The sequence below is a fragment of the Cetorhinus maximus genome, chromosome 1 (genome assembly GCF_964194155.1).
Source record: "Cetorhinus maximus chromosome 1, sCetMax3.hap1.1, whole genome shotgun sequence".
In the NCBI taxonomy this organism is placed as follows: domain Eukaryota; kingdom Metazoa; phylum Chordata; class Chondrichthyes; order Lamniformes; family Cetorhinidae; genus Cetorhinus; species Cetorhinus maximus.
Window position 1 is genome coordinate 41,222,614 of NC_135879.1, and position 24,647 is coordinate 41,247,260.

The following is a 24,647-nucleotide window of genomic DNA, read 5'->3' on the forward strand; positions in this document are numbered from 1 at the left end:
GCATCTTGTTCATTTTGCCGCACTATCTGAACTCTCATATACTGTGAAGGGGTTAATGCTACCTTGAATCAGGGAATGCCAGAACACTAGAATCAGGGAATGAATGTAAACACTGAAGGAAAAGAAGTGGGGGAAGCAGTCCCCTACTACAATATTCTGTCTTTTGGAAAGAAAAAGGCAGTGCAGAGCCAGAATTGTTCAAACCCAAAAGTTAAATTTTTCAAACTGAAAATGCACTATTTTAGCAACACACTCCTGTTGCAAGGTCAGCCAGGGTGCACTGACAGAGTTGGGAATTAAGCTGGAAACCAGACACACCAGTTCTCAGGTATATATCTGCAACAGGGCCTTGTGAGGGCCTGGATTTACAGAGTTGTAAGTTAGGTCATTTTCCCCAAATAATTTTTAAAGTATGACTTTATCTATTGGGTCATGATGGCATTGCTTTTTCATTCTGGGAAAGCCCTGCCAACACAACAAAGAACACTGTAAATTGCAACCTCCAGATTGGGTGGAATGTTATGGCCTCATGTTTGGAGGCGGAGAGGGTGTTTAATGCGGCAGGGTGGCCGCGTGCCTAAAGCCCAACACCTTCCCACCTCCACCAGAATTAAGTCAGAATTGAGTCAACACCAACCATGTTGGGGCCTCTGGGGTGGGGACAGTAGCCCATGATCGAACATCCCGCCCTGCCTCCAAATGAAACCCTTAAGTGGGCAATTAATGACCACTTATGGGCTTTGTGCAGCCACCACTGGTATTTAACCCAGTGGCGGGATGGTCTGTCGAGATGCGGCATGCACGACAGGTAAAATTGTTTGTGGTCTCCTGGAGGAGGAGGGGTGGCTTCCTTCATTTAAAGGCACTCAGTGCCTGATCAAGGAACACAACATTGGGAAAGAGAGACTTACTGTGAGAAATCCCCCTCCCTTGCTGTCCAACCCCCTGTGGTCTTCTCCTCACAAACCCTCACAAATCCCACCATTACTTATCTGTGGCCTGGCTCACTTCTCAATCCTGGGCCTCCAGTAGGTGTCGTTCCAGCAGCAGCCACAGCCTCCCCTGTGGTGTCGCCATTCAAAAGAGCTGCCAGCCTCTGATTGGCCAGCAGCCCTTGGTAGGCAGGGCTTCCGCCCCTGAGGTCCTTGATCGCAGGAAAGGCCTGCCACTGGCTAATTATGAGCCTGAGTGGCACTTAATACTGGTGAGCCTTCCAGGAGGAGGCAACATGGGTCTCGCGCTGGCTGTCTAGCCAGCAGGCAAGACCCCTGACGCCTTCATAAAATCTAGTCAAGCAGTTGGCTAAGAGCTAGATGCAGGTAATTGCCAATAGTATGCAAAATTGTAACCATAACTTGGGAAAAATCTGTTTGGATAAGTAGAAAATTTTTCTAAGAAGTAGACATGAATTAAATAAAATGAAATGTGCCTACCTTGGATTTGAAAGGGGCTAAATTTGATAGCACCCAAAACCAGGATTGTGATGAGCAATTGATGTCCGTTGATTCCCTTGTGGACAGCATGCAGACTTCTTCCAACCAGTATTAACTGCACCATTGATTGGCTGAATACATCAGCAAGCGGTCAATATTGTGAACAGCTAGAACCAGTTAAAGTAACCAGCACTGCTTAGCTGGAGCAGATGCTGGCAGTTATACTGAAAGTGACTCTGACCTGGGAAACAGTGAAGAAAGCCACAATATGAGAGATTGGGCTCTGAGGTTTTCAGACACGACACCGGAGGCACACATTGAGAAGATTGCTGTGGACTTCAATGCCAGGAGTCTAGACCCAGCTGCTGCAAGAAGCTCAACGACCTCACACTGGAGGTCAAGGTCAGTGACTGCATCTTCAATTGCAATATCCAACTGCAGAAACCTCAGTCACTCCTCAATTTGCCACAACACAATCAATTACCAACCAATAATCTCACTCAGGACACATACCTGACATTCATATGCTATTCATACACTTTCCAGACCCAGAGCTACTTGAGATCGCCCTTTAAGGCGTTCTGCAGTCTTCTCCACTAAAAGCCAGCAGCCTACCAGCAGCCATGTTGCAGCTACTGGAGTAGAACTGTGTGGGGGCAGGAGGACAAGTAAAGGCAAATGGAGGACAGGCACTAAGGGAAAAGCACAGGGATAATTAGTTAATTTTAGTATGTAATCTAGCATGATTTGATTTATAAAGTTGGTTTGAAATGTTTATTTTGTGGTGGCTTTTATTTTTGCATTGTGACAGTCAGTCAGAGAGGAAAAGGAAAGTGCCAGTTTTTGATTGGCCACCTCCATTCCAACACAATCTGGCCAGTGAAATCCAACCCTAGGGGTTCTTTTGGTTGCAATATAGGCCACCTGCAAAATCAAGTACATGCATGGTGCCCTGCACCAATGGGAAGTCCGCTTGCTCACCCAGCCTGCTTCTCCCTGGTAAAAGGGAATGGAATATATTTAACTCTCATTGAGTAGAGAGCCTCAGTGACATCCATTACACAACAGAGGATGGCAAACTGCAAGAAGTTGCAAATGTCTCCAGCTCTAGCTTAGGAGTTGGATGCATAAATGTCCATTGCCACAGTCACCTCTGCAACCATTGGAAATGCAGCCCTTGCTCTACCACGAGCTTGCATTTGTGGTTGCAATGGCTGGCAGATTTCAGTAAGGACATATTGCTGAAGCACAGACATCTGACACAGTGTTCCCCACTGAGATCCAGGTAGAATGTGCTCTCTGAACACACTGAATGGTTATAGCCTCCTGCCAAAAGCATTTCTCCTCCTCCTCCTCCTTCATAGAGCTGTTTTTCCAACTCTGTGTGACCTCTGTTCATTTTCCAAGTCATGCTGCATTCCAATGCACACATGATTGGGAGCAACTGGTTTGTGGAGAAGCCTTGAAGTCAGCAAAAATTCCTTCAGTACCTGCCATATCAATTCTTGTAGACTACTGTAACCTTAAACAGTTATTCAAAGCACCAATCACTTGTACAGTTAACCAACAGCCAGAAGAAATCAATCAGCAATTACCCTGTAGGTACTTAATAATCCCTTTGCAAAGGACTGTTAGACGCGAACGGATCCTTTCTCCTGTTGAACATGTGTTTAGCTGTGCAGCATTAAGAGAGAACAGGGGTGGGGGAGGGGGTGATGGTGTAGTGGTATTGTCGCTGGACTAGTGATCCAGAGACCCAGGGTAATGCTTTAGGGACCCAGGTTTGAATCCTGCCATAGCATGTGGTGGAATTTAAAATTCAATAAAAATCTGGAATTTAAAAAAAATGAATTACAATGTCTAAATGATGACCATGAAACCATTGCTGATTGTTGTAAAAACCAATCTGGTTCACTAATGTCCTTTAGAGAAGGAAATCTGCCATTCTTACCTGGTCTGATCTGGCCCTACAGGCCTACATGTGCCTCCAGACCCACAGCAATGTGATTGACTCTTAAATGCCCTCTAAACAAGGGCAATTAGGGATGGGCAATAAATGCTGGCCTAGCCGGTGACACCCACGTCCCATGCATGAATAAAGAAAAAGTAGCTGGAGCACTGACAATGTGTTGTCTGTGGATTAACGTTATGACCTGAATGCTCTGCATATGTCCCATGGATATTCACTGTGCACATGCTAACAACCTCACCAATATGGCAGCATGATTCACCCCAAAAGCGTGTATGTGTGTCACAAATGCCCTTTTAGTGCTCTAAGATCATTCTTAATGGCCAATAAATGATGCAATTGATCCCAATTTCCCACCTTCAGAGTCCTCACTCTTGTGTACAAAGGGAGCTCTATTAAGCATTAGCAGATGTACCAAACATTTTTTCACTAATTGACTGCAACAAGAGAGGACAATGTAATCAAGATTAGGAAATAGAAATCTTGTCCAGGCATTGCAATAGTAAACGTTTACTCAGTCAAAAAAATGCATCTTCATCAGACATGCTTGTTCATGGTATATTGTCGATTTAACTATTCATTTAAACTTGACGCAAGTTAGACCACAGCATCATCACACATCATGAAGGAGTGCAATGTTATGAAATGATCAATGTGTAACTCATGTGAATGGGATATTCAATGACAACAGAATTGTAATATTCATTATAAAGGAAGTGACAGGAAATTGTTGCATAATGACTCATTGTCGGAAGTTTTTACATGAGTAAAAGTTGAAGTGATTCGGGGCTGGTTGGGGGTCGTTAAATGGGCAAAATTGGAAGCATAATGTGATAGAATGTTACATTATGTTTGAAAGTGAGGTACTTCAATCTAAATTTGAACAAAGGAAATTAAAAAGGTATAAGAGGAAAATTGGCAGAGGTGGATTGGGAAAATACATAGGCAATGGATAGTCTTTAAAGAATTATTACATAGTTTACGGCAACTATACGTTCCTTCAAGTCACAAAAGAACCAAAAAAATCATTCAACCGTGGATAACAAAAGAAGTTAAGAATTGTATAAGATTAAAAGAAAAGGCCGATAAGTTGCCAGAAATAGTAGTAAACCTGAGGATTGGGACCAATTTAGAATACAGCAAAGGAGGACCAAGAAGCTGATAAAGAAAGGGAGAATAGAATATGAATGTAAACTGGCAATAAACATAAAACCAGGCTAAAAGCTTCTATAGGTATGTAAAAAAGAAACCTTTGGCTAAGACAAATGTGGATCCATTACAGGCAGAGACATGAGAATTTATAATGGGGAATAGAGAAATGGCAGAGAAGCTAAATAATTATATTGTGTCTGTCTTCACTGCGAAAGAGACAAGAAATCTCCTGGCATTAGAGATCCAAGGTGTTACGGCACAACGGATGGTAAATGCTGAGATGCTCAAATCCCAGAGGGAAACTTGAAACAGCTGCCACAACTATTTTGCAATTTGTATTTTTATTTCAAGATGTGTGCCTTGAATTCAGTAGTAATAAGTCTACTGAGCCTCAGCGGTTCTTTTTACAGAGCTAAATTAAACATTTATTAATAAAAAATGATTTTAAGCACATACATAGGTCTACAAATTACTACTATGACAACTCCTAGCTCCTCTAATTATTCTGAATCCCAGTTACACCTCCGTTAAGGCAACAGTAAAACAAGACAGATTTCAACAGACCCAGCCGAGTACACAATACCCTGGACAGTGATATTCAAAGTGAATTCTCTTAGCTTCAGTCCCTGGAGACAGCAGCTTGGTACATAGAAGCTGGGGGCTTTTTCACACTTGTTAGATCTTAGAATTCCTTCTGCTTACACATAACCTCAGCTCCGTTATACATGTTTCTCCCTTTTTAATGTAAATCCCATTGTTCCAATATGTCTTTGCAACTTTACTTTTTTCCATAACATAAATCTCTCACAGTACTCATATCATTTGGGGAAAAATTAACACACTGTTTGGCTTAGCCTCTGTTGGCTAGGTGTAACATCCTAGCATCTCTTTGAAATTCAAAATAGTCTAATTTGTCTAAAAATGTAAATGTTCTTCACACCTCCCATTCTAAAACTTCAACCATGTTTACATATTTAGCATTTCAAACCTAGCTTCTCTTCTGATACCTCAAAGCACCCAGATCAGCTGTCTTCAATTCAATTAAATCCCCCAAACACACATGCACATAGAGAAACTAATCCAAACTCCACTATTAACCTACCTTTACAATAAATCACAATAATATTATGGACATTATTATATTTTCATGACAAATGGACGAGGGAGAAAGAGGAATTTAAGGAAATTACTATTCGTAAAGAGGTTTTATTGGAGAAATTAATGGGACTGAGGATTGATAAGTCCCTGGGACCTGATATTCTACATCTCAGAGTGTTGAAAGAGGTAGCTTTTGAGATAATGGGTGCATTGGTGATCATCTTCCAAAATGTTATAGATTCTGGAATGGTATTTCCACAAATTCCGCAAATTGGAAGGTAGCAAATGTCACCCCGCTATTTAAGAAGGGAGGGAGAGAGAAAACTGGGAAGTATAGACCTGTTAACCTTATATCAGGAGTAGGGAAAATGCTGAAATCTATTATAAAGGCTGTGATAAATGGATACTTGGATAATAATGATCTGATTGGGCATAGTCAACCTGGGTGTATGAATGGGAAATCATGTTTGGCGAACGAGTTGGAGTTTTTTGTCGATATTACTAACAGAATTGATAAAGGGGAGTCGGTGGATGCAGTATACTTGAATTTTCAGAAGGCTTTTGACAAAGTCCCCCAGAGGAGGTTGGTTAACAAAATTAAAGCACCTAGGATAGGAGGTATGGATTAAGGATAGGCTAACAAGCAGAAAATAGAGAGTAGGAATAAACGGGTCATTCTCACATTGGCAGATGTTGACTAGTGGGGTACCGCAGGGATCAGAACTTGGGACCCAGCTGTTCACAATATATATCAATGATTTGAATGTGGGGACCAAATGTAATATTTCCAAGTTCATGGATGACACAAAGCTAGGTGGGAATGTGTCTTGTGAGGAAGATGCAAAGCAGCTTCAAGGGGATTTGGTTAGACTTAATGAGTGGGCAAGAACATGGCAGATGGGATATAATGTGGAAAAATGTGAGGTTATCCACATTGGCAGGAGGAATATATGTGCAGAGTATTTCTTAAATGATAAGAGATTAGGAAGTGTAGATATACAAAGGGACTTGGGTGTCCTCATCAATAAGTCATTGAAAGCTAAGATGCAGATCCAGCAAGCAATTAGGAAGACTAATGGTATGTTAGCTTTTATTGCAAGAGGATTTGAGTACAGGAGTAGCAAAGTCTTGCTTCAATTGTGTGGAGCCTTTGTTAGACTGCACCTGGAGTACTGTGTGCAGTTTTGGTCCCCTATGGATATTATTGCCATAGGGAGAGTGCAATGAAGGTTCACCAGGCTTGTTCCTGGGCTGGCTGGGGGAACTGTCCAATGAGCAGAGATTAGGGAAACTGGGCCTGTATTCTCTAGAGTTTTGAAGAATGAGAGGTGATCTCATTGAAACCTACAAAATACTTAAAGGGAAAGACAGGGTAGATGCAGCTAAGATGTTTCTCCTGGTTGGGGAGTCTAGAACCGGGGACACAATTTCAAAATAAGGGGGAAGCCACTTAGGACGGAGATAAGGAGAAACTTTTTTACTCAGAGGGTTGTGAATCTTTGGAATCCTCTACCCCAGAGGGCTGTGGAAGCTCAGTCATAGAGTCTGTTTCAAGTAGAGATTGACAGATTTCTAAATACCAATGACATGAAGGGATATGGGATAGTGTGGGATAGAGGCACTGAAGTGGATGATCAGCCATGATAGTAATGAATGGTGGAACGGGCTCCACAGCTTCAATGGCCTACTCCTGTTTCTACGTTAATTTCAGGAAGCCAATTCCAACACGCCAACTTCCAAGTTTTGATCAGGCGGGACAAGAAGGCGCAACCAACCGTTCCTAGGAGATGGGTTGACATTTTAAATATGTAAATGAGACTGGAAGCTTCAGATTTAACCTGCTTTGCAAGTTTAGCTCTGGCAGCAACAACTTTGGGGAGAAGGCATCTGCTTTCACAGCACCCTTTGTGGCAGCCTCAAGCTCTCCCTCCATCAGACTCCAACTTCCCATATAAACCTCTCCACCCCAAAAACTCATGCCAATCACCCCAAGCAGGGTCGAGGGTTGCTCCACCGTCCCCGCACCTCCTCACTGCCCTGCCTTGGAATCAGACTCCCGCCAAGCCAGGGATTGCACTCCCTTTGTGATTGGTTTCCCCCAGACTCCTTCACGTCAAGACAGGGATCCAACCCCTCCTGGAATTGAACTCCTCCCCATTGGTTTGGGGATCGGACTCGCTTTGAGATCATAGCTCCCCCACTGGGGGTACAGGGATCACACCCAGCTGGTCCTATAATCTCCTCCACCACATTCCCTTTCCAACTGGATCCTGAGGATGCCATTCAAGATTCCTTCTGAGTTGGGAACATGGCAGTGGCTAAAGGCACAAGATGTGGAGTTAAATCTCCAGGCTATGGAAGGAAAGCCAGACTTCTGATCCCCTGACTCCTGATCCCTAGAGCCCCTGCTCTCAATTTAACAGAATGTTCAAACTATCCCCTTTGTGTAAACAACTCTGAATAATTAGTGAAATATGAAATATAATCGACAAAATAACTATTAAAAAAATCAACTTAACATAGCTTCAAAATAGACTAAAGAGCCCCAATTAAAATAATTTTTGAAGAGAAGAGATAAGTCATTAATGACAGTACAAATATTTTAATTATAAAACAAATCAATTAGTCACTATGGTAAAATTGACAAGTGCCCAGGCACTGAGTTTAATGACAGAGTTGTTAGGCTCCAGTCAGGAACAGTGTACATTGGAATGCACCAAAACTAATACATAATTACTTGGCAAGTCAGGAGGTGCCTGTAATAAAGTTGATGAACTAACTCAATATATATTTGATTAAAGTAAAAACAGAAATTGTTGGAAATCCTCAGGAGGTCAGGCAGCATTTGTGGATAGAAACAGAGATGGACGACCTTTCATCGAAAGAGAGTTTTGTGTCATCAGCAAACCTGAAAATATTACATTTGGTCCCCACATCCAAATCATTGATGTAGATTGTGAATAGCTGGGGCCCAAGCACCGATCCTTGTGGAACCCCAGTAGTTAAAGCCTGCCAACCTGAGAATGATCCATTTGATCCTACTCTCTGTTTTCTGTCCGTTAACCAATTCTCAATCCATGCCAGTACATTACCTCCAATCTCATGTGCTCTAATTTTGCCTACCAACTTCCTGGGCAGAATTTTTCCCCAGTTGGGGGGGAGTTGATGGGTGGGTGCCTGCAGGCGCACTTCTGATCAGCTCCCCGATGGGAGGCGCGGCGCCATTTTACGTAGGCGGGCCAATTAAGGCCAGCCCAGCGCGACGTCTGCAGGGAAGCACGATGTGCTCCCTGTGCGGGTGGGGGGGGAAATCCAAAATCGAGATTGCGCTCTTTCACACATGCGCACGAAAGAGCGCACTCATCTCCCTGAGGCTAAGTGCTGCCTCAGGGAGATCGCCTCTACTTTCAAAAATATTAAAAATGGATGAAAAAAAAAATCCCTTTCATGTCCCCTCATGTGGCAATGTCAAATGAGTTGGGACATGTTCATAATTTCCAAAACAACTTTATTAAAATTTTTAAAACTCTACATGAAACCCTTTCTTGTTTTTTCTAGTTCCTGCCGGGGCTCCTGGCCTGCCCGCCAACCTTAAGGTTGGACGGGCAGGTCCACTAATTACTTTAATTGATCTGTCAATGGCCTCAATTGGCCATTGACATGTTGGTGGGCGCGCAGCTGATTTTAATGCGCCCCCGCCTTCCTGAAAATTTAAATGGGGCGCGGTGATGTCAGGAGTTCTGTCCGATGTCACCGCGCGTCATTTTACACATCGGCGAGCGGGCCCCACCCCCGCTTGCTGACGGTAAAATCCTGCCCCCTGTGTGGGAACTTTTTGAAAGCCTTCTAAAAATCCAAATACACATCTACTGGTTCCCCTTTAATGTATTCTGCTAGTTACATGCTCACAAAGCTCTAATAGGCTTGTTAAACAAGATTTTGCTTTCATAAATCCATGTTGACGCTGCCCAATCTTACCATTAGTTCTAAGAGTCCAGTTACCACATCCTTTAAAATAGATGCTAGCATTTTCCCTGCTACTGATATCAGGCTAACAGGTCCGTAGTTCTCTGTATTCACTCTCCCTCTTTTCTTAAATAGTGGGGTTACATTTGCTACCTTCCAATCTGTAGGCACTGTTCCAGCTGTCTCTTTCAATACTCTGGGATGTAGATCATCAAGTCTAGGGGATTTATCAAATTTCAGTCCATTAATTACTCCAGTACTTATTTTCAATCATACTAATTTCTTTCAGTTATTCATTCTTCACCCTGCGTCATTTTACGTATCAGTGAGCGGCCCCCCCCCCCCCCCCAACGTATCAGTGAGCGGGCCCCCCTCCCCCCCACCCCCCCCCCCCACGTATCAGTGAGCGGGCCCCCCTCCCCCACCCCCCCCCCCACGTATCAGTGAGCGGGCCCCCCCCCCCCCCCCCCCCCCCCCACGTATCAGTGAGCGGGCCCTGCCCCCCCCCCCCACGTATCAGTGAGCGGGCCCCCCTCCCCCACCCCCCCCCCCACGTATCAGTGAGCGGGCCCCCCCCCCCCCCCCACGTATCAGTGAGCGGGCCCTGCCCCCCCCCCCCACGTATCAGTGAGCGGGCCCTGCCCCCCCCACGTATCAGTGAGCGGGCCCTGCCCCCCCCCCCCACGTATCAGTGAGCGGGCCCTGCCCCCCCCACGTATCAGTGAGCGGGCCCCGCCCCCCCCACGTATCAGTGAGCGGGCCCCACCCCCCCCACGTATCAGTGAGCGGGCCCCGCCCCCCCCAAATATCAGTGAGCGGGCCCCACCCCCCCCAAATATCAGTGAGCGGGCCCCACCCCCCCCGTGCCCCGCCCCCCCACGTATCAGTGAGCGGGCCCCCCCCCCCCCCCCCCCCCACGTATCAGTGAGCGGCCCCCCCCCCCCCCCCCGCCACGTATCAGTGAGCGGGCCCCCCCCCCCTCCACGTATCAGTGAGCGGGCCCCCCCCCCCCCCCCCCCCCCCACGTATCAGTGAGCGGGCCCCCCCCCCCCCCCCCCCCCCCCCACGTATCAGTGAGCGGGCCCCCCCCCCCTCCACGTATCAGTGAGCGGGCCCCCCCCCCCCTCCACGTATCAGTGAGCGGGCCCCGCCCCCCCATGTATCAGTGAGCGGGCCCCCCCCCCCCCCCACGTATCAGTGAGCGGGCCCCACCCCCCCCGGGCCCCGCCCCCCCCACTCGCCGACGGTAAAATCTTGCCCATTATTTCAATAAATGTTCTACTTAACCTGATTGAAATTCCATAGATAGGATAATTAGGAAAGACTCACCAGGCAATCCAACAAACTTTACTACTATTAGTAAACCTTCCTACTACTAAAACAAACTTACAATTACTAAAATTACCCGGTTTTTGAAAGATAAATGAGAAAAATATCAACTACCTGTTTTCCTGTGATGTCACACATTGATTTTATTCAGAACGTGCTCAGTCCGTTCTGGAGCCATAAATTGCACTAGATTGAGTAGCACCTCTAGATTTTTTTTTTTTTTTTTGTAAAAATATACTTTATTCATAAAAAATCTTCAATCACATTCAAAACCATTTCAGAAACAACATTACAAGGGTACAATCCAGGTTAAACTTTTACAAAATGTATCACCAGGTGCATCAGTACAAACAATATTACAATCATTTACAGCCTTTCATTTTGATCTGTACAGCCCGAGGGGCTCTAAACAGTTCCCAGTCTCTCGGTGCGCTGTGGTAGAAAGGTCTTAGACAGCGACCCTTCCCCATTGCGCCTTTGCGGCAGCTGCCCCAAGCTTTAGTGCGTCCCTCAGCACGTAGTCCTGGACTTTGGATTGTGCCAGTCCGCAACAATCGGTCGGGGACAACTCTTTGTGCTGGAAGACCAACAAGTTTCGGGCAGACCAAAGCGCCTCTTTCACCGAGTTGATGATCCTCCAGCTGCAGTCGATGTTTGTCTCGGTGTGTGTCCCTGGGAACAGCCCGTAGAGCACAGAGTCCTGTGTCACAGAACTGCTCGGGATGAACCTCGACAGCAACCACTGCATCTCTCTCCAGACTTTCTTTGCAAAGGCACAATCCACAAGGAGGTGGACAACGGTCTCTTCCCCACCACAGCCACCTCGAGGGCAACGTGCAGAGGGGGTGAGCCTCCTGGCGTGTAGGAAGGATCTGACGGGGAGGGCCTTTCTCACCACCAGCCAAGCTACGTCTTGGTGCTTGTTGGAAAGTTCTGGCGATGAGGCATTCTGCCAAATGACTTTGACAGTCTGCTCGGGGAACCATCCCACAGGGTCCACCCTCTCCTTATCCCTCAGGGCCTCTAGGACGTTACGTGCTGACCACTGCCTGATGGACTTGTGGTCAAAGGTGTTTTTCTGCATAAATTTTTCCACCAGGGACAGGTGGTACGGCACGGTCCAACTACTTGGAGCGTTCCGCGGCAGCGTGGCCAGACCCATCCTTCGCAACACCGGGGACAGGTAGAACCTCAGCACGTAGTGACACTTGGTGTTTGCGTACTGAGGGTCTACGCACCGCTTGATGCAGCCGCACACAAAGGTGGCCATCAGTATGAGGGCGATGTTGGGCACGTTTTTTCCCCCTTTATCTAGAGGCTTGTACATCGCGTCCCTGCGGACACGATCCATTTTCGACCTCCAGATAAAGCGGAAGATGGCTCGAGTGATCGTCGTCGCGCAGGAGTATGGAATGGGCCAGACCTGCGCCACGTACAGCAACAGCGAGAGTACCTCACACCTGATGACCAGGTTCTTACCCGCAATGGAGAGGGAGCGTCGCTCCCACATGCCCAGTTTCCTCTTCACCATAGCCACTCGCTCCTTCCAGTTTCTAACGCATGCCCCGGTCCCTCCGAACCATATCCCCAGCACCTTCAGGCCGTCAGCCCTGACAGTGAAGGGGACAAAGGATTGGTCAGCCCAGTTCCCAAAGAACATGGCCTCGCTCTTCCCACGATTTACCTTGGCTCCCGAGGCCAGTTCGAACTGGTCGCAGACGTGCATCAGTCTGCGCACCGACAGCGGATCCGAGCAGAAGACGGCGACGTCGTCCATGTACAGGGAGGCTTTTACCTGAGTGCCTCCACTGCCTGGGATCGTCACTCCTCTTATGCCCGGATCCTTCCTGATGGACTCGGCAAAGGGTTCTATGCAACACACGAAAAGGACAGGCGAGAGAGGACAGCCCTGCCTGACTCCAGATTTGATCGGAAAGCTATCTGTTTCCCACCCATTGATTGAGACTGCGCTACTGATGTTAGTGTAGAGCAGTTGGATCCAATTTCGAATTCCCTCCCCAAACCACATTTTGGAGAGCACATCCCCCATGTAGGTGTGCGATATTCTGTCAAAGGCCTTCTCCTGATCCAAGCTGATGAGGCAGGTATCCACACCCCTGTCCTGTACATAGGCAATCGTATCCCTGAGCAGCGCCAGGCTGTCAGAGATCTTCCTGCCTGGCACAGAGCAGGTCTGGTCAGGGTGAATCACCAATTCCAGAGCGGATTTGACCCGGTTGGCGATGACCTTGGACAGAATCTTATAGTCCACATTCAACAGTGAAATGGGTCGCCAATTTCTAATTTCCTCCCTTTCCCCCTTGTGCTTGTAGATGAGGGTGATGATGCCTTTCCTCATGGATTCTGACATGCTGCCGGCCAGGAGCATACTCTCGTACACTTCTAGCAGGTCTGGGCCGATCAAGTCCCACAGAGCCGAATACAACTCCGCCGGCAAGCCGTCGCTTCCGGGGGTTTTACTCTTCTCGAAGGACTCGAGGGCCTTAGTCAGTTCATCAGGAGTTAGCGGTTTGTCCAGGCTCTCCCGCGTACTGTGGTCTAAGACCTCCGTGATAGAGGACAGGAAGGACTGGGAGGCCGTGCTGTCCGTGGGCTTCACGTCATACAGTCCGGCATAAAAGGATTTGCTGATCCTCAGAATGTCGGACCGTGATGACTTTACTGAGCCGTCTTCTTCCTTCAGGCTGCTGATCACAGAGCGCTCTCTGTGTACCTTTTGGAAGAAGAAACGTGAGCACGTCTCATCCTGCTCCACGGAGCGGACTCTGGAACGGAAGATGATCTTGGAGGCCTCCGAGGCAAAGTGCGAGGCTTGCTGGCCCTTCACCTCTTGGAGCTCCTCCTTGACATCGACCCCCATCGACTGCAGCCGGAGCAGATTCTGCATCTTTTTCTGGAGTCGGGACATTTCCCTCTGTTCCTTTCTAGCTTTCTGGGTGCCTTTGAGGATGAAGAACCTCTTGATGCTTCCCTTGATCACTTCCCACCAGTGTGTCAGGGACTCAAAGAGGGGTTTCACGGTTCTCCAACCTTTGTAATCCCTCTTGAGCTCCTCAATGTTCTCTGGGGTCAGCAGTTGCACATTTAGCTTCCATGCCCCCCTGCCCACCCTCAGGTCTTCCTCCAAGTGGCAGTCCGCCAGTAGGAGGCAGTGGTCAGAGAAGAACACCGGCTTGACGTCGGTGGATCTGACTGTGAATGCACGGGACACAAACAGGAAGTCTATCCTGGAACGAATGGACCCGTCTGGCCGCGACCAGGTGTATCTACGCTGCGCTCCGTCTGCAGGGTTGCTGAAGACGTCGTGCAGCTTGGCATCCTTAACTGTTTCCATCAGGGATCTGGACGTAGCGTCCAATCTGCTTCCGGCCCTGCCGGATCGTCCAGCCGCATCGATGATGCAGTTGAAGTCCCCGCCCAGAATGACCGGCCTGGAGGTCGCCAGCAGCAGTGGGAGCTGCTGAAAAACCTCCAGCCGCTCAGCCCCTTGTGCCGGGCCATACACGTTAATTAACCGGAGTGGAGCGTTCTTGTACATTACGTCTGCTACGAGGAGGCGCCCGCCCACCACCTCCTTAACCTCGGAGACGGTGAAGTTGCCTCCCCGCAGCAGAATACCCAGGCCGGAGGAACGAGAGTCGTTTCCGCCCGACCAGATCGATGGCCCTTGGGACCACCATCGTGACCATTGCCTGTAGGAGCTGAGGTGCGGTATCGCACACTCCTGCAGAAACAACAGGTCAGCTTTGACCTTGGCTAGGTAGTCCAAGGTCGCAACACATCGCGTAGTAGATTTAATGCTACGCACATTTATGGATACAATCTTTAAACCCATTTTAAAGCATTTATTCTCCTACCAAACCCACTGTCTCTGAGAGTCCCAGACCTTTAGTCTGCTCCTTCATACCCGTAGTGAGCTCAAATTCCTTCACTTTGGATGGGCTGAGGTAGATCTCCTTGGCCGTGTTCTGCTCCGGTGGCATCTGGAGGTTCACGTAGAGAGCGGGTTTTGAGATGACCTTTGCTGGAGAAGCTTCTCCAAAACTCACCCCCTCTGGGGTGTTGCTGTTCCCGGCTTCCTGGAGCTGGGGTGCGATGATTGCCTCACTGCTCCCAGATTCCAGGGGCTGTGGTGCACTGGCCTCCTCAGGTTGCAGGCAAAGTTGGGGTGCGCTGGTCTCATTGTTGTCTCCAATTTCCTGGAGCTCGGGTGTCTCGTCCTCCAACGCCCTGGAGCTTTGCCGCCTCTTCTGTCGGTGCCGCCCTGGCACTTCATCATCCGAAGAGCTGCTGCCCTTGTCGTCCGTGTCGGATGGGAGACGCCTCTTGCCGCTTCTCTGGGAAACGCCTTTGCTTCTTCTTCGCTCCCTCTTACTTTTCTTGTTCTTGTTCTTCACCGTCTGCCACTCCCCCTGCTGCTTTTCCACTGCTGCCTCCTCCTCCATTGATTCGCTGTCCTGAGGACTGGGAGGTTCAGGGGGCAGTGCTGTTGATTGGCTCTCTGTTGCCTCAATCTCTTTCTCCACCTTGTCTCTCTCTGTGTCCTCCTTTGTCCCGTTGAGCTCCCTGGGGGCCTTGGTGGTTGGAGTGACACGGAACATTTCTTCTGCTTCCCCCTGGTCGGCTTTGGCTGCCTGTGCGTAAGTACGGCAGCGTTTGGGGCAGGTCCTGTAGAGGTGACTTGCCTCGCCACACAGGTTGCAGCACTTGGCCTGTTTGCAGTCTTTTGTCTGGTGCCCTTCCTGTTTGCAGATCTTGCAGAGGGAGGCGCTGCAGTTGGCCGCCACATGACCAGCCTTGCCGCATGAGCGACAATGCTTGGGTTGCCCAGCGTAGACCAGGTAGCCCCGGTTTCCCCTGATGGCGAAACTGGAGGGAGGGTGGAAAATGGCTCCCTTACCATCGGTCTTTAGCGTGACCTTAAACAGGCGTTTGCCTGTCCAGATCCCCAAGTCGTCTCGAATCTCGGTGCCGCTCCCCACCTTATCGAAGTACCTGGTGAGGAAGGTGACCACGTCGGCGACAGGGACGAAGGGGTTGTACACATGCACCATCACCTCACGTTCCCGTTGCAACGGCAGAGAAAAGTGCGGCTCCGCCGTCAGGATCTTCATCTCCGGCAGGTCTTTCTTCTCCTCGAACACCCTCAGGAGCCGGACGCAGTCTGCCACCCGCTTGAACGTCACGTCAAAATAACCGCCTTTGCGGGAGTCGTGCAGGGTGAAGATCTCCGTAGCTTGGAAGCCGCACGCCTTCAACAGGATCCTCCTGGTGAAGAAGCCCCGATCCATAGGTGATCCTCCTTCTCTGTGGTTCACCGTGACTCGGACGGTGATAGGTAGCCCACGGTATGGATTTGGATTGCGATTGGTTATCGCCCTTCCATCCCGACCTTGCCTTGGCAGGACCATGGTGTCGCCCCCGCAACACTTGATCTTAGCCAAAAGGCCGAGAAGCGATGCCGGCGCCGCCCCACCTCTAGATGCTGCTGTCTGTCTCTGAGTCCTCACCTCTCCCGCTCTTTTGGGCCCTGCTGTTTATCCCCAGGTCCTCCTCTCTGCCGCTCCTTTAGGTGATGCTGCCTGTCTCCAGGGCATGAATTTTACGCTTGGTATGGGAGCATAATTGCCAGGACTTGAAGCAGATGTGAAACCTGCTCTCGCACTCTGTCAACTCCCGACAGTGATTTCACGTTGGCTGGACAATTAATTGCCAGCCAGTGTGAAACGCACTATGCAGTGTCGGATGGGTGGGACATGGTGGGGGAAGGGAGGGTTCTGAGACAAGTGAGGGTGTGAGTGAGTGCAATATCACACCAGCTCCCTGAACGCTGCCAATTGCTGTGAAGATGCCTCAGGGAGCTGCAGAATTGTAGGAGGGATATCAGCTCAGAAAAAATATCCCAAACTATCGATAATAACACAAGGAACAACTGACAGTAATACTCATGAATCATCAAACCTCAAACATATCGGAGCCTTTGATCCTGCCCTGGATCAAGAATGGTGAAGAAATGTGAAATCCGCCTGTGTGATTGGCCCATGCGCCAAATATAAAAGCGCTCGGGCCATGTAAAATTCGGGACAATTAAATATTTAATGGGCTTAATTCTCCTTTTAATGATCTGCGGACGAGCTTCCAACTCCCGCGTGCACCTGCCGACCACAATATTGCACGAGCGCACCATGATATCGGGACATGCGCCCAACGCCATCTCGTGCAATTTCATGTGAGTTCAGATTGGGTGCGTGTCTGTTCAACCTCCATAAAATTCTGGCCCACGTCCTCCTCTTTCCCGCTCTTTTAGGTGCTACTGTCTGGCTCCGGGTCCCCCTCTTTCCCGCTCTTTTAGGTGCTGCTGTCTGTCTCCGGGTCCTCCTCTCCCCCATTTTTTCAATCGATAAGGACATTCCAGCTGCTCTGTCCCTCTGAATGTGTAAGAATATTTTTAAAAAGAATCACAAGGAAAGTCACTATCAAACTACAGAAAGTGATAGAAATCTGGCTGTTCTTCAGAGTGTGAAACTCTACAGTTAGGCTGATGGTAGATGACTTTGGTCATGCAGTGCTTACATATGTGAGCAAAAATCTAGGCCAGTGCATTACTGGTGTAAATGCAGGAACCTAACATGAGCTGCTTATTTGCACAGCAGCAAAGTTTTGTTGATGATTTATGAGCAGTAAGGACTTTGGCAGATATGTCAAGAAAGTGCTGCAGATTATCGAGGAAGCTTGTGTGTAGCGATATTTTAAATTTAATCTGTCAGAAATCGGTTGCGTGTGATTTTCCTCACGAAAAATTGGCACTATGGCATACTCATCCCATTGTTACATGGGCCAGCATCTTCGGATCAGTGAGCGGGGGCAGGGCCCACTCGCCGACGCGTAAAATGACGCGGGGTGATGTTGGGCGTGCGTCCCGAAGTCTCCCAGCGTCATTTAGATTGTCAGTTCGGCGGGCGCGCGTCCGAGCAGGGGGCACACCTGCTGTCCTGTCAATGGCCTATTAAGGTCATTAAAAAGCCAATTAAACTCATTAATGGAGCTGCCCATCCAACCTTAATGTCGGCGGGCAGGCCGGGGGCCCAGGTGGGCTTGGGAAAAAAACATGAAACAACATCCACGGGCGGGATGAGGTCTCATGAGTGATTTAAAAACTGCAGACTATTTTACAATAAAAGTTATGGACATGTCCCAGCTCATATGACAGGGTCACATGAGGGGACATGTCAGGGAAATTTTTTCCAATCTTTGTTGAAAGCTTTAAACCGGTGCCGATCTCCCTGAGGCAGCACTTTGCCTCAGGGAGATCGGTGCGCTCTTTCATGGGAATCCCCCCGCACCCCCCCCACCCGCACAGGGAGCACATAGCACTTCCTGGCGCATGTCACGCTAGGCAAGCCTTAATTGGTCCGCCTGCGCAAAATGGCAACGCGCCTCAGTTTGGGGGCGCCGATCAGAAGCGATCGCTCGCGCCTGCTCCTGCATTTCTCCCCCAACAGGGGGAAAATGATGCCACGGAACATTCTGGGGAAATTTTAGGCTCTTGTGCAACAAATAATGGGATTGAAATGTTTAACAATTTGATTACAATCATTGCAATGATTCCATTGTTGATCAAATTGCTAAATCCAATGTGACACATTGGCACAATTGAATCATTTCCTTCAAAATCATTGAACGTTTGACATATATTAGATGCTTAAAAGCCAAATTAAATAAATGCCCTTAAATGATTTTGGTTATATAATGATATCTTTAGAGAATATATTTAGAATTATCTGTCACATTACTGATCAGGACTATATTTGTATAATTTTTAAGCATATAAATAGTATCTTGACTGAAGCTTCAAAATTTTGCCTTTGTTTCATGTAAATCATGTAAGCATTGAATATAAGCTTTGGAACTCATTTTTAATTTATATTTTTTCATTCCATTTCCAATGCATTCTAAGGGTAGGTCATTATCAACTCCTAACTTACAATTAATAACAATTTGTTTCACTGATATTAACTTGTGAGGGAGATCGAAAGGAGTGGTAATAATGGATGGAAAATCCACTACCATTATTCACGTGTACTACACTGACATCTACTTTTTACTAAAGGTCCCTTGCGTCACACACACCTCTCAAGGAGACAACATGAATGCATAACACATTCGAGCTACATTGTTATTTGTGGAGGTGGCACAGTCCCACTGGACAAGGCCGAAAGCTGGAGCAGCGACCCAGCTTTGGTGGGGGTGGCTGGACCCTGGATCACATTTTGCCAGTGACAGCTCATTAGGTGCCTGCTGCTGGAGTTGCCATCCTATTAACGACGGAGATCCCACCCCAGGAGCTGCCAGCCTAATCAGATGGCTCACAGCTCAGCAGGTCCAACGCTAACAGTGGCCCTTGCTGAAGCTGCAGCTGGAGGATGAGGGCACATCGATGGCAGTGTGCCCTCAAAGGGCAGCAAGTGGAGTCTGTGGCTGCTGGGACCTACCTGACTGTACCCCATGGCAGGCGTCACTGAGGGCTGGCAGAATTGTTGCCATTATGGACAGCCATTGCTATCAGGGGAGGGAGGACCTCTAAGGGCCATGGATGCCCAAAAAGGTGGGAACCAATTGCTGGTGCCTGCTGGGAAGCCAACAGGGTTTATCTTAGCTGTTCCCCCAAATGCAGTAATAATTATAATAATCCATAAATAAGCCACTGATAAAATGTGAGCAGAGGCAGGAAGAGGCCCTTGATTGGCCACTTCATTGACCTCCAGGTGGTTGCTTGTCTGCCACCATTTCCGCTGTTACAAAATGGCATGGCAGCAGGAAGGTGGCGGGCACTCTGCTCCCAAAGCCTTTCTGCACCATTTGTCCTCTTTCCTGCCTCCCAGCCTGTCGCCAATGGCCCTGGAAAATTTTTGTCATTGAGCCCACATTTGTGGTGGAGCTTTTCACCTAATTAAAATAAATATGTTAACTCGTGGAAAGAGGAATATCATATGAATGTGTCCAGCTTGTGTTGCTGATTTCATTCACAAAAATACCTCAGTAATTTTCCACCACCAGCTGCCAGTGTTTGCTCTCCACTGGGTCTGATGACTAAATATAGGCAGAAACAAATATCAATAACAATTAAATGTTAATTTATTTGCTTTAAACATAACTTCACTTGAATATAACATTAATGTTTATATCATATAGCCATTGCTTACACTAAAACTTTGTAAAAGATTTTCTATGACAATTCACAGCCACTTTGGCCACTATGGATTAAAATGAAAGCAGCTTTGCAAGAATCCTGGAGGAAATAGATTTCTTCTGCGAATAATTTTCAAAGAATCCATTTAAAGCTTTTTTTCTTAAGTTTTAAAGTGATATAGTTTACATGCATGGGCTCGTTTTAAGCTTTTTAATCTTCAATATTGGTATGTTTGTATTTCGCAACTTCCTGGGAAATTCCTGCTGACATCATCTCACGTCATGAGTAACAGTACTCTGGTTATAAATAGAGAAACAGGACAACGAGAAGTTAGATACAAACTTCAGCCACAGAGCACAACAACAAGAAGAACATTAAGACCATCACACAAGCAAAAGACAATGAACAGCAAAGTTACTCTCGCCGTCTTGACTCTCTTTGCACTTTATGTGGCTTCCACCCAAGGTAAGAGATAATCTGACTTCATAGTTGCACAGCAATTATACAGAACCTAGAATCTGATTGAAAACATTTATATGACTAGTAGAGTTATGGGTAAATGCAAATAATACTGATTAAGATTAACATTTGAAATTGTAGATGTCTGTGTGTGTTATGAAACAATTAGTTGTTAAACATAGACTGCACAGTCTAACTTTAGGGATCAGTTCTATCATTTGTAACTTCAGAAATGTATTGTAAAGTGTTCAGGGATGGATTAGTGATTTTTTATTGTTACTGAGTGATTCAGCCACAATTGCTCCATTTTGGGAACACCATCATCACAAAAGCTGCAGTGGTTCAAGATTAGCTCAAAACCACCTTTTGAGGAAATTGGTGATTCCAAATTAATCTTACCCTGCCAGCATCACCTGTTATACATTGTGTTGAGACAATGCTGTTCAGTCTCAAACCATTAGGATGTGGCAGCCTTAGACAACTTAGTTCGCAGCTCATCCTGCCTGGACAGTGGACAAGGATTAGGCGAGTGAATGACCCCAACTTACAATGTGCCCCAAGATCAAAAGCAGAGGTAAATTTATGTTGAAGGGCATTTTTAACAAAGGGTGTTGAGTAAGGCAGAAAAGGAAACAATGCTCCTTTAAGAAGAAATATTGCCTTAGGCTTAAATAGTTTCAAGAAAAATAACTCAATTTTAGCCAGTGGTTAGGCAGGATTTTATTTTTATTATTTACCAGGCTGGAGTTCAGTTGAAGTCAACAAGATTTTCTATAGGTGTAACTCTGCATTTTTACTGACTTAGAAATAGAGCAGTTTACTAACTGTATCTTGCTTTCACTCAGTACAATTGCTAATCATTCCAGCTTTTGGACAATTGGAGAAACACATATGTGAGGGTCATGGTATCTAATTTATATAACATGGGAGACTACACCACCAGATTATGCTATTAGAAATCCAGATATTAAGAGTGAAATTTAATAATTCATTTTGAGGGTCCACTTATAGGAGAGGTCAAATGTGCTAATCTGTAAGAGCGTCTAATATACACCTGAAATTTGCCAAGTGAGGACATATAGCCTGAGAGGTCTAATCTTTGGCTGGCACACTTGTTTCAGTAGAGAGAAATTTTTAGGGTGTCTGCTATCAATAGTCAGCTATCGCTTTGTCTAAGACTATCTATACATCTATACGAAAAAGACATTTACAATTTAAGTTACAAATACTGACTTTCTGTAACCTGTTCTTTCCATAGCTGCATCTCTCAGACAAGCAGGAGTGAGCTTGCGCTGTCAATGCATTAATACAATTTCCAGATTCATCCATCCAAAACACATGGAGAATGTTGAAATTATTCCCAGTGGCCCACACTGTTCAAATGTTGAAATCATGTAAGTTTTAATAAGTGATTATGGAAAAACATACCGTGTACATGAATAATGCTTACATAATTTTTAATGATATTTTTATTGAAAGTAGATAGCAGAACTTTAAATAATTGTCATATTTCGCTTCTTTCAGTGCAATCCTGAAAAATGGTTCTCCAGTGTGTCTGAATCCTGAAGCCATTTGGGTGAAGAAGATCATTGACCTGTTGACCAAACGGTAAGTTTCAGATGCTAGCTTGCAATAAAACAATAGATCTATCTTAGCTCTCCAAAAAGTAGCAAGGCATGCAATGGGAATAAAGGCACCGAATATGTTAGGTAGGGTTTATCTTCACTGTCTGGGTATATATCCAGAAGAGCAGATTGACTGCCTATTAGAGAACCTACTTGATTTTGGAGAATGAAAATCAGGCGGATTCCGTAAAGAGCTGGTGATCAATCCACCAGGTACAGTCCATGTGGTAAAGATGAAAATCTATATCACTGAGTTGACAAGCTATTGATAAAATTGCAGTTAACCGTGGGAGGACCTTGGATCTAGAGAACCTGAAATGGACGAATTGCAGTGCTTACCCATATTCTATTGGGCAAGCTGTAACTTAGTTCAAACTATTATTTCTGCATGGCGTTGAGGGAGAGAAATATCAATGATGACAGGACTTTTCACTTTAAACCCCAGTGAGACCTTCCTCAAGTATTTCATGAACACCTCAAAAAGCAAGACTTAGGTGGCAATGTATACTGTAACCTTTGCAGTATATCTTCTGTGGTATGAATGTAATACTGATCCATTTCTCACACACCCTGTCCCCTTAGGTGATGTACACTGGGGAACTGGTTTAATGCCAAATAATGTTAAAAGCTAGCACAGAATTTCATTGCATCTTACGTTGTTTGATTTGAAACAGCAGTAAACCTTTGCAATTATCACCAGTTGTAAATGTGTTTTGCTGCTCTCACACAAAGGTTTTAACAGGAGAAAGGGTGATATTCTTTCAAAAAAATGACAAACTGGTGAACATTTTGTTCATTATGCTCTGGCACCTGAGCTCCAAGGGTTTGATTAAGAGAAGAAATTACAGAAACTGGGCTTGTATTCCCTGAAATAGAGAAGTTCAAGGGTAAATTGATTAAGATTTTGAGGAATTTGAAAGGAATAGATGGAGTAGATAAATGAACTTTTCTTCTCCATTGGGAACTCCACAACAAGGGACGTAGTTTAAAATCAGGGCTGAGCCAAGAGAGAAGTTAGGAAACATTTTGTTGCATAGAAGGTGTTATTCTCCTCCCCAAAAAGCAGTAGACGCTAATTCAATTCATGATTAAATCTGAAATTGATCTTTTTTGCGAAACAAGAATATAACAGGAGATGAGGTCAGGACCTGCAGTTATAGTTAAGATACAGATAAGTCGCAATCATGTGGAATGGCGGAACTGACTATTCTTATATTCTGGAGCAATTGCGTATGAAACAATATTTAAGACATGAGCTTGTGAAATCAATTGCTTTCCTGAATATTTTTATCATATATTCCTGCAAGATTGAGAGTAATTTTTATTTGTTTCTGTATATTTTATAGTTCCAAGACTGAAGACACCCAGTAAGGGGATCTCAATGGCTGAGTGCCGAGAAGGTGACACCTATCCACAATGAAACTCTATACTAACCCCGACATTTACAGATCTTTAACCATCATGTTCAAGCCTGTCGTAAACTTGTAACAGCGCGGGACTGTCTGACTGATGTAAAGCAATGTATTTACAATCATATGAGGGGACATGTTTCATTACATTTTCCATTACATTTTTATTATAACCTTAATTGGCCGGCCAGCGTGAAATGGCTTCTGGGCGTGATCGTGGGTGTGGTCGGCTTCCCAAACACCCCCACCCGCCCCCACCGAGCCCGCACACCAAGGGCAAAATTCTGCCATTGCAGTTAAATAACTGGACTGTGTAGACGGTACAACTTTGATGCTGTTTTCAAATTGCCATACACTTGCTGCCTGATTAACATGTCAGCGTGTAGTTACTCACTGGAAATGAAGCTCGCAATTTTGAAGTGGCATATTGTCAGTATTGTAATTTTGATTTTTATTGTAATTTATTTGAGTTGTAATTTATTTATTCTCATTGATATTTATGCTGTCCTAAAAAAGTTTAATTCCCTACGTATTTATGTTTTGCCATGAAAACACTTGGTAATTTTGTTAACACGAAAATGTGTGTATGAGGAAATAATCTGTAATTTATACTTATTACAAATTGATAAGGTATTTTTATTTAAATAAAGGAAGTATTATTTTCTGTATGTGTTTTACAATATCAATTTTTGGTCTCTGTTTAAATCATTGAGCTTATCTGAAATGAGTAGACAACGGAATGTTAGTCGGCAATTCTTAGCTCAATGATAGCACTCCCAGCACTGAGTCATGGGCTCAAACCCCATCCTACAAATATGAGCATATTGTGGGGCTGATACTTTGGTGCAACACAGAGGAAGTGTTGCACTGACAGGAGTGCCTTCTTTCTGATAAGATGTTAAACCAGGGCCATGTCTTCCCTCTCATGTGGACATGCAAAATCACATGGCAGTAATCAAAGGAGACCAGAGGAGTTCTCTGATGCCCTGGCCAATA

At 46.1% G+C, this 24,647-nt stretch overlaps 1 protein-coding gene across 1 annotated transcript; it reads left to right on the forward strand.

The window, feature by feature from the left end:
* The first annotated feature begins 20,452 nt into the window (after window positions 1-20,452).
* On the forward strand, window positions 20,453-24,316 carry LOC144679612 (interleukin-8-like). The gene is made up of 4 exons (XM_078540177.1): window positions 20,453-20,623; window positions 21,876-22,011; window positions 22,142-22,225; window positions 23,589-24,316. The coding sequence occupies exons 1-4, from the start codon at window positions 20,560-20,562 to the stop codon at window positions 23,611-23,613; spliced, it is 309 nt and encodes a 102-aa protein (XP_078396303.1). The 5' UTR covers window positions 20,453-20,559; the 3' UTR covers window positions 23,614-24,316.
* Window positions 24,317-24,647: the final 331 nt, after the last annotated feature.

Bases quoted from the DNA above. Each gene is read 5' to 3' on its own strand.
- LOC144679612 (XM_078540177.1), top strand. From the start codon at position 20,560: ATGAACAGCAAAGTTACTCTCGCCGTCTTGACTCTCTTTGCACTTTAT. The intron at 20,624-21,875 runs GTAAGAGATAAT...TTCTTTCCATAG, and splicing joins TTATGTGGCTTCCACCCAAG to CTGCATCTCTCAGACAAGCA. The intron at 22,012-22,141 runs GTAAGTTTTAAT...CGCTTCTTTCAG, and splicing joins TGTTCAAATGTTGAAATCAT to TGCAATCCTGAAAAATGGTT.